Here is a 10886-nt window from a genome sequence, read left to right on the forward strand (position 1 = left end):
AGCTTATACATGGAAACGTTTGATAAAGTTTCCGTAGCTCACATACAAAAATGCTTGATGAAGCTATTATATAGCTTCATCAAGCATAATGTTGCTGTTTTTGTAGTAATGTCTTTGAAAATATTTTATTGAACTTATGTTTGTCATACATTTAAGTCATTTCTAGATGTAACACATACCTTTTTTTTTATTTCTACCATTCTAGTTGATTTGTATATTATTAGGATATCCTATTTAAATAAAGATCTATCTATCTATCTATTATAGCTCATGTATGAAAACGCTTGATGATCCTATTGTAGCTCATACATGAAAACGCTTGTTGAAGCTTTCATAGCTTATACATGGAAACTTTTTATAAAGCTTCTGTAGCTCATATATGAAAACGCTTGATGAAGCTATAATAGCTCATGTATGAAAACGCTTGATGACCCTATTGTAGCTCATACATGAAAACGCTTGTTGAAGGTTTCATTGCTTATACATGGAAACTTTTTATAAAGCTTCTGTAGCTCATATATGAAAACGCTTGATGAAGCTATAATAGCTCATGTATGAAAACGCTTGATGATCCTATTGTAGCTCATACATGAAAACGCTTGTTGAAGCTTTCATAGCTTATACATGGAAACTTTTTATAAAGCTTCTGTAGCTCATATATGAAAACGCTTGATGAAGCTATTATAGCTCATGTATGAGAACGCTTGATGGCCCTATTGTAGCTCATACATGAAAACGTTTGATTAAGCTTCCGTAGGTCAAATATGAATACGCTTGATCAAGCTATTGCAGCTCATACATGAAAACGCTTGATGGAACTTTTGTAGCTCATATACGAAAACTCCTGATGGAGCTATTGTAGCTCATACATGAAAACGTTTGATGACTCTATTGTAGCTCATACATGAAAACGCTTGATGAATCTTCCGCAGCTCATATATGGAAACTCTTGATGAAGCTATTATAGCTGATGTACGAAAACTCTTGATATGAGTTCCAATATGAGTACCAATTCATCACATAACTTCGAATAGTGGAAAATGTAAAGTTCAAAAAGATCAGAAGAACTAACCATACTTTTAAGCAATTATCCGGACATGTTGATTGATTACTGATTGACAAATATTCGATATTGGCTAGCTTGGACAAATCGAAAGCTGATTCGGAATTTTCAGTATAGTTTCGAAGTCAAAGCCACAACATTATGGGTTTTCAGCTCACAAAAAACTACGGTTGGAGGATTATAAAAATGGTTGAAAAAAAAACAAATCATATTTGGTCACCAATCATATCAAAATCTATTATGGAAGTAACGATAATCGACTTACCTCAATGAAACCACAGAAGAAAGTTATTTCTAGAACTGAACGTATTCTGAATTTATACTAATTTTCTCTTTGTCATTGAGATTACTTCACAATAATCTCAACTACGTATACGAATGATATCATATTGATCGTATCTCTAAGACAATCGGTTAGTTTTGAGAATTTTCCAAAAGTAACACGAATCGACCTGTCCAAATTTTTTTTCTGACATGCTTACCCTCGCTTCTGTCCGTTCGTAATTATAACATTTTCATTAAAACCTACTCAAATAACACCTCTGCACGTGTTTCTTCACAAAATAGCGTTTTCAGTAAGTACTGAGTACGCCTCAAGAAACTATAGTGGAACATGATGTCGATTTTACCAACTTTACCCATTCATAATATACAGTGCCGATGTAAATAGTTCTCCTATCTTAACTTTAGAACGTGGCAAAGATATCATCAGAGTCGAACAAATTTTTTAGTAAAAATCCAATCCAGAATCCATCACTTGCCGGTGAGAGAGTCTCATCAACTTTTTTTCCAGATGGAAACCAGGTTCTTTTCTAAATTTCGATAACCGGTAGCGGAGTTATTCATGTTCGAATTTGGCACTTCAGTATGAGTATATTCCTATCCCAGATCCAGCGAATGTGAATAATGACCAGCGCTACAAATGCTCTTTACTGTTTTGATGCAGATGTGAAGTGCATCGTCGTTGTAAACATTTCATTGAGTTCAATTGTGTTGTATAAAAGGCATCTTTTTGAATACCTTGTAACTTGAATATGGAGTTTTATTCAAATGATTCCGAGTATATCAAATAACAGTGTATTTGGTCCTCGGGCATATACCGAAACTTCTGTGTATCATTTTACTCGTTTATCCAATACACTCACTGGCACAATTAATACTCCACCTTACTTACAATGGTATTCTTATTTATACCATAGATACCCGTATGGTATCTATGATATAACATTGAAAGTATATTTAGTTTCATTTTCCTCTTAAAGATGATCATTTGGTGATCGAAACACCTGTCGAGGTGTTTAAAATAACGGTTTGGTGTAAGGAAAAAACTCCAATAATATTCATTACCAAAAAAAAATCTGTTTTTCCGTTAATCAGATGTCGCCCCCATACGAACGACAACTCTTAAAAGTTGAGAACTTGTGCGAGCTAAGGACTAACGAGGTCTTACCTTTTAACGTGTGATTCCTAACACCAAAGGTTCCAAACAGTGCATCACAAGAGCATAAAAAATGCTATTTGATTTCAGGAAAAGGGAAAAGGCTAATAGTTTGCCACATTGGAAGTAATGACGATTCGTTCCAGAGGCGCTGTGTGCTTTTGAACTAAAAAAAAAAAAAGATTTTCATAAGGAAATAGATGAAAAATCTTTTAAAAATCAAGTAAATCTGATATTCAAGACTGACCGCGTTCTGAAAGTACTCAATTTGGAAGAACATTACTCAAAGTGGAACTTTCAGTTACTGAGCATAGAAAAAAATATGACGTGAACTTGTGATATTGACTTGAAATTCAAGGAACATGCTAATCAAGTAATCAAAACAATAGCTTACAAATTCAACTATTTAAGTAGATGTTCCCCATATATGAGCCAGTGGTCTAAATTATTAGTCTACAACTCCATAAAACTTCCACCTTTGAATTATTGTTCTAACATTCTGTTTTTTCTCAATCAAAATGATTGTTTCATTATATAATCTAAATGTTTTATTCATATCAACTATATGTAATTTTGATGTGATATCTGTATATAATTTTTCTGGTGCTTTTTTTGTTCATGCTAAATGTTTCTATTTTTATTGACTATATATTATTTTAATGTAATATCTGTATACAATTTTTCTTGTATTTTTTTGTTCATACCGAAAGAAACTTCATTTTTTATATTTCATTCATTATAATCTATTGTATATTAAAATGATATAGCCCAAGCACAGGTTTATTCTTCTGTTGGAACTATATTTATTTGTCGTTAACTAAGATCATTGTGTATTTCAATTCGAATGGCAAATAAATATTATTATTTTCTTTCACGTAGTGTGCGCTGGTCAGACCCTATCCTCCGAAGCTCCGATATATTCGGGAGGGCGCGCCAGCATTATCAACCAATGACCACTCCCCACACCGTGGGGTAAGTGATCATTGGGTCCGAGAATCATGTGCCTTGAGCAAGCGCAGTGAGCCAAGAATGACAGCCTTCTACATCTGTGCGGCTAAGATTTCTGCCTTATTGCGGCTAGCCGGTATGATTTCAAGATTCGAGAGTAGAGAGGACATCATTTCACCAAGGACTCCAATAATCAGAACAATCTTCTTGACAGAGTGACCTGGATAGAGTCTGCGGAGTTCGAAGAGAAAATCTCGATATTTTATCCGTTTTTCCTCCTCTTTTCTAACGATATTCGTATCGCCAGGAGCTGAAAACTCCACGACAAATATCGTTTTGCTCTGGTGCTCTAGAAGGACTACATCAGGCTTATTAGCTTGTATGAGCCTGAGGGTGGTGAACGGATAGTTCCAATAAATTCGGCACTTCTCGTTCTCCACAACGAATTCAATACCCCCCGGAGCGTAGGGCAACACCGGTGTCTCGTCAATATCGTAAGAGTGCCGTAGATAGTAATATAACACTCTTAGGGCCGCGTTATGTCGATGCATACAGACCAAGACCGCATATGCTGGACATGCTAATAGCAAGTGCATTAGGGTCTCGGGCGTCTCGCGGCAGGCCCTACACCTTGTGTCATGAACCTCTATACCCATCACGCGACTGCGGTAGACTGAGGTGTTGAAGACACCATCCTGGCAAGCCATGATGAACCCCTCAGTTTCCGACTCCAGCCCACTCGATCTGAGAAAAGCGAACGTCAGGCACTTGGATAAGCCCAAGTCTCCAACGTTATTGAAGAAGACCCCATGCATTGGCTTATCCTTGTGTCTCCGCAGGAGTAAGGTGATCTCTGCGGCTTTTATCTGAGCTTTTTGCTGAACGTGTTCCAACTCGGTGACAGAGTTGTAGTCACCTCGTTCAGAGTCGAAGACCGAGTTCATCAGCTGCTCGCCCAGCTGCCCTAAGGAGAAAAGCTCCAATTCCTACTCTCTCATGGTCACGGACCATACAGAGAAAGGGATCCGAACTCCTGACAATTTTACAGGCTGTATCCAGTACCATTCTGTCATGTAGACACTCTAAACTCAAAAGTCCACGGCCTCCCTGTTGTCGGGGGAAGTAAAACCGTGGAACGGACGATTTGGGATGCAAACTCCTATAGAGATGCATCATTTTTTGGGTCTTCACGTCGAGTTGATACAGCTCCTCCCGACTCCACTTCACTACTCCAAACGAATAGAGTAAGATTGGAACGGTAAGCATATTTGTTGCAGCAACTTTGTTCTTTCCCGACAGTTCAGATGACCAGATATGTCGAAGTTTGTGCTGATACCCTGCCGCGGAGAGAGTTTTTCACTGCAGTTACCTCTTGTGAGTGGCGTTGTTCCACCCCGAAGTAAATATACGTCTCTCTGGCATCCAGATGGTATATACGAGCTGCACATCCTCTCCGTAGTCTCCGCATCGTCCTTCTTTTGAGATGAACCATTGCACATTTGTCTATCCCGAATTTCATACCGATAGCATGCGTGTACTCTTCCACCACCCTCAAGGACTGATGGAGATCCTTCTCTCCAGAGTCATAAAGTTTAAGATCATCCATATGAAACAGATGGGTGACCTTGTGCCTCCGGTTTCCGGGGGTGCCACAGTTATACCCTCGAGTATTTCTGAGCGCAACGGATAATGTCAATGGTGCGATGCAGAATAGAAGGGGACTGAGGGAATCACCCTGAAATACACTCCTTCTGAAAGTAACCCACCCTGTTTGGACTCTTGCTTGACCAGATGTTATGGTGGAGCGAGTTCGCCAAAGTGGTATCAGTTGTTCAATGCATCTCACTATGTTGTCGGGTACCGCAAGGCATCCGAGCAAATGGAAGATGAGCTCATGCGAAATTGTATCAAATGCTATACGGTAATCGATCCAGGCCATAGTCCTGCGTTACACATCTATCGATGAGCAGGTTCTCTTTACATCCAGCGACTCCTCTCTTCGACCCTCTCTGCTCAAATATCCGTTCGAACACTCGGTCAACTGCGGTGAGTATTCGTGTGTATAAGATGCTTGTAAACAACTTATAAAGGCGCGTACACATCTGGCGAACACATGTGGCCGAAGCCTTTCGACCGAATTCATTCGATAATTCCGGCGTTCGACGAAAAATTTGCTCTGCCGTCCACATTACGGCGAACGAATTCGTTTGCAGTCATTCGTTCAGTTTCGCAGGTATTGTTGGCGATTCGTGGCGCGAAAGTTATTTGTTTGATCTAAGTTATAAGAATGGCGTCTGATGAGGATATCATTATAGCAAGTGCGATGTATATTATTATTATTAGTGAGGCGGAGGCCGAAGCAGCGGAAGAACCCCCCAAAAAACGACGACAACGGCGCTGGTGGACAACATCATTGTTCAAGAGCAGAAGTCGGTACAGAGGAATAGACTTAATTAATGATCTAAAAGCTGAAATGGAATACGGAATGTTTCAAAATTTTTGTAGAATGAATTTAACTGATTTTGAATGGTTATTACATGAAATCGGTCCAAAAATCTCGAAAGAAGATACAAAGTTCAGAGAAGCGATACCGCCGGCAGAAAGGTTAATGGTAACCATGCGATATTTAGCTACTGGTGACTCATATACAAGTTTGATGTATACCTTTGAAATTTCAAAGCAACTCATTTCAAGAATAATACCAGAAGTTTGATCTGCTATAATTGAGGCTCTTAAAGAATATGTAAAGGTAAGTGAAATAGTTATCTAAAATGCTTTAAGTATTTATTGGAAACGTCTCGAGTTTACATAAAAAACATCAAAAAGTGCCCTAAGTACTATCTGTAAATGAATTTATAAAGCGTGTAATGGACGTCTGCGAATTATCTGTTTGCTGCAGCGTCAGGTTTGATGGGCTCGCCAGAAAAACGGACTCATTTTCAGGAGAAAATGGGCCAATTGATGCTGAAGGTGATGCGAAAGAAGTACTGGTGCTTTGAGTGTCTGAAGAATATTGATTATATGGATTGGGTGTTGTGTTAGGCGTGATACTCGTATAAGTTTGTTGATTGGGTTGAAGGAAATAATATTGTTTATGACCAATGGAACTGATTGGGGACACGTGATGCTCATAAAGACCTTTATCCGCCTTATACAGAATATCTCCAATTAGATGTTCCACCTCGCTTTGTGTATGAACGCTGTATTTTCTATGCTTCGCCGCCACATGCTCTCCAAAAATTGTGCTATCGTCTCTCGGTTTTCTACTTGCAATAGTTTCTTGTAATATTTGATATGCTTCCTGCCCTCTAGAGGTAGCTGTCCCACTGCTTGTCCCACGTTCCCCAGAAGACACAGGTAGTACTCGTTTGACTTTCTTGGGAGATTTAAAATCTGATTTTTTTTGAGCGTTGTTCGTTCTGGTACTTCTGTTTCTTGTGTGTCATTATTATTTGCGTTACTAGCAGTATCTTTTTCCTCTTCCGTCTCTTCCTTCTCCTCCTCTTCTACTGGATGTTGACTCCTTGGTCGAACCATCTCCTGGAAAGTTTTTGGTTTTAGAATTTTTTACACTATTGTTTTTGTTTTTATTTTTAGATGCCTACAACTGAAGAAGAATGGCGATATATTGCGGAAAATTATGAAGCTCAATGGAATTTTTCTCACTGCCTTGGTGCCATAGATGGTAGACACTGCATACTACAGGCCCCAATACACAGTGGCAGTGACTATTTTAATTATAAATCAAATTTTAGTAGTTTTGTTGGGAGTTGCTGATCCAAACTATTGCTTTTTGTTTGCTGATGTTGGCTGCCAAGGCAGGATTTCTGATGGAGGTGTACTAAAAAACTCCATGTTCTGGAAAAAACTTCAAAACTATGAGCTTCATCTACCACCTGATGACATTCTACCTAATGGAGATGTGAAAGTTCCTTATGTATTTGTAGGAGATGATGATTTTAGCCTCAGTGAGCATTTAATGAAAGGGTATCCAGTAGAACAGAAAAAAGGTTCTAAGAAACGTATTTTTACCTATAGACTCAGTAGAGCAAGGCGTATTGTTGAAAATGTTTTCGGCATCATGTCAGCTGTTTTTAGAGTTTTGAAAAAAGTGATGCTACTATCACCTGAAAAAGCAACTTTGGTAGTTTTAGCTTGCGTCTATTTACACAACTTCTTACGAAAGAGTAAACATTCCCGCAAGAATTACACACCACCAGGGACATTTGATGAGGAAAAAAATGGAAAGATCATTCCTGGACTCTGGAGGCAGGGAAACGAAAATAGAAATGCAGAGTCCTTTCTTCCAATACCTAAGATAGGACGAAAAAGTTCGGTAAATTGTGAAGCGAAGGTAGCGTGAGTTGGCAGAATACACATGCATAAATATTATTCGACGAATAATAATAAACTTCTATCTTATTACTGCCTAGACACTGCGGTCTTAAAAATGCCCTCCCTATTTTTTTTCCAATAATACCTAAGTATGGAGTTCAATTCTCATTTTTTCAAGTTTATATCTCATTTATGTTCAAACGAAGAAAAGGGAGATTTTTTTCGGTCGTACTGTATACAGTACGTCATAATATTTGCATATGTAGGAATATTTCATTTCATAAAAGAATAAATATTTTGACTTACCTCAGTGTTTTTAGTTTCTTTTGGTATAAACTTATCCATCAAGAAAAGCATATCTTTGAAAGCGAACCAGCTAGATTTAAAAATTGTGTCGGTTCCTGAGCCAGTTTTAAAAGAGTTGTCTTGTTTTTGTCTCTCACGTCGAAATGACGTTAATAATGATTCCATTTTCTTTTTAACCTCCCCTGTATCGCCTTTCATAATTTTGCTGATGTCGTTCCAGGCATCAAGTTTCTTTATTTTATTTTTGTAATCATTATGCACTGGATTCCATAAAACTTTCCGCTCTCGATATAATTTAATCAATTTTAAACAAGCAGAATTAGTCCACTCCATTATCGCAAAATAGAAATGAAAGCAAAATCGCGACGACGTTCGACACTTGTATGAGAAGCGTACACACTAAACCCAGACGAAAGAATTCGTTCTTCAATTTTCTTTTGATGTACCGCCCGACGAGCGAACTCTCGCGAAGGCAAACGCATGCGTTGATTAGCATTTGTTGGGGCGTACACACTTACCGAAGGCGTTCGGTCGAAAGGCTTCGGCCACATGTGTTCGCCAGATGTGTACGCGCCATAACACGAATTTAAGCATGTTATCGGTCTGTAATTCTTAGGAATCGACAAATCTCCGCTTTTGGGGATAAGAACGGTCCGCCCCTCGACAAACCAATCCGGAATCGGCTGCTCTCCATCCAGCCATGAGTTGAAAACTCTGGCCAGATGGCGGTGGGTACTTGGTAGTTTTTTCCACCAATAAGTTTTCACCCCATCTGGGCCTGAAGCAGAGTATATAGGCAGCAGGGCTTCTAAATCAAAACCCCTTGTATTTTCTTATGGAGGTTCATTCTGGCAATTTTGGATCCTGCGACCAATCAGAGCGCTCCAAATTGTCACGTGACCCAGACGCATCGTCACGAGTACACCACACTGGCGCCACCTATGAGTCACTAGCTGAACTATCAATTGGTTGAAGAAGGACACTGTAAACATTAATCTTAGCGCCACCTATGAGTCACTAACTGAACTATCTATTGGTTGAAGAAGGACACTGAAAACACTAATCCTAGCGCCACCTATGAGTCACTAGCTGAACTATCTATTGGAAGATGAACAACGTATGTTCTGGCTCACCGGGAGTGGGGGTAACCTATCAGCGTCATCGAAATCGACGCAGGATGGAACGAGTATAGTAGCGATTTAAGCGTGGAACTCCGCCCCTCGGCCCCCTTGGTACTTCACCTAACCTATCGGCCCCCTTGGTATTCCACCTAACCTATCAGCTCCCTCGGTCCCCTTCAGTCACGTGATTTTAAATAAAAAAAGTTTATAGTTATGAGATTCGAACCTGGGTCGTCCGCGCCGTAGACATTGTCCTTAGCCTCTACACCATCGTAAGATATTGAAGTTAACTGCGAATGTTGGGTATTTATAGCGTTAGTTTTGTCGGGACCGAAATTGACTCATTCATTATACTTGACAGCATTTTTATTTTTGATTTCCGTAGAATGTAATCGTCATTATCATATTGAAGATAGGAAAATATACTTAGATTTGGGAAATAATTATTATTTCATGTAAAGATGTGTATGTGTGTGTAAGAGCGAGAGGCGCGTGTGACGTAATCGATGCAAAGAGAGATGGAGATTGAGGTTTTACCGGTTGCTAGTGCAAGCAGGTGTTGCCAGTTGTACAATAAATCAATGTTTATGGAGTAATGTAGCGTTGCCGGTTTGAAAATTAAGTTATAGAACACACAGAGTCATCTATGAGTCACTAGCTGAACTATCTATTGGTTGAAGAAGGACACTGTAAACACTAGACTCATAAGACTATACTTAGATTTGGGAAATAATTAATATTTCATGTAAAGAGGTGCATGCGTGTGTGTAAGAGCGAGAGGCGCGTGTGACGTAATCGATGCACAAATTTACGTGGCTTTGCGTATATTGAGAGATTCATTTGAATAATTCATCGTACAGAATTGTTCCATGTCCTGTTATCAGTAACCGCACAAAAATAAGCGCTCGATTCATCGATACAAAAGTATATGGAAACAAGAAAAGTTATAGAACACACAGAGTCATCTATGAGTCACTAGCTGAACTATCTATTGGTTGAAGAAGGACACTGTAAACACTAGACTCATAAGACGGCATCTGTCAAATGTGAATACATGCCAGCATGGCAGGTTCGGCGTTGCCAGTTGTACAATAAATCATTGTTTATGGGGCAATGTGGCGTTGCCGGTTTATGAATTAATCGTGAACTACTCCACGAAAATTAAAAGCGCGAAAATGATATATCAATAATAATGAATCAGATTTAATAAAAAACATTACAGATTAATGAGGCTGTATCGTTTCAAAGTGTGATCCCTCAATGTTACAAGGTATCTCAAAATACATCATTGAAAACAAATATGGCGTCGAAGTGTACAGGGTGCGTCAAAATACATCATTTAAGAAAAAACATAACAGTTCCACGAGGCTGTAAGTTTTCAACGTGCGATCCTTCAATGTGTACAAGGTATCTCAAAATACATCATTGAAAACCAAATATGACGTCGAAGTGTACAGGGTGCGTCAAAATATATCATTTAAGGAAAAAAACATGTCGATTTGAAATATGATATTAATGTGAATACAGGGCGTTTCAAAATACATCATTTAAGAAAAAAACATTGTCGATTCAACAGAAGTCTAGCGTTTCAACATGTCGGAAGTCTCGTAACTTTGTTAACCAAGTTAGCATCATCAGGAGAAAGAGGAAATCCAAAAGTGTCGAGAGGTTGATC

At 38.8% G+C, this 10886-nt stretch overlaps 1 protein-coding gene across 2 annotated transcripts; it reads right to left on the reverse strand.

Annotated features, from left to right (window-relative positions):
- Nucleotides 1–2515: 2515 nt before the first annotated feature.
- LOC141480336 (uncharacterized) lies at nt 2516–10028 on the reverse strand. Of its 2 annotated transcripts, none has more exons than XM_074170247.1 (2): nt 8091–10028; nt 2516–6989 (listed from the first exon to the last, which is right to left on the reverse strand). In XM_074170247.1, the coding sequence occupies exon 2, from the start codon at nt 4391–4393 to the stop codon at nt 3542–3544; it is 852 nt and encodes a 283-aa protein (XP_074026348.1). In that variant the 5' UTR covers nt 4394–6989; nt 8091–10028; the 3' UTR covers nt 2516–3541. The 2 variants fall into 2 exon arrangements, with proteins under 2 accessions (XP_074026348.1, XP_074026349.1); XM_074170248.1 differs by having other exon boundaries at nt 8091–8651.
- Between the last annotated feature and the right edge of the window lie 858 nt (nt 10029–10886).

Source organism: Leptinotarsa decemlineata, unplaced genomic scaffold (genome assembly GCF_025532065.1).
Source record: "Leptinotarsa decemlineata unplaced genomic scaffold, Ldec_3_MD MMD2_P_RNA_scaffold_7, whole genome shotgun sequence".
NCBI classification, from domain to species: Eukaryota; Metazoa; Arthropoda; class Insecta; order Coleoptera; family Chrysomelidae; genus Leptinotarsa; species Leptinotarsa decemlineata.

What these genes read in the sequence shown, in the direction of transcription:
- LOC141480336 (XM_074170247.1), bottom strand. Translation starts at nt 4,393, where the DNA reads ATGAACTCGGTCTTCGACTCTGAACGAGGTGACTACAACTCTGTCACC.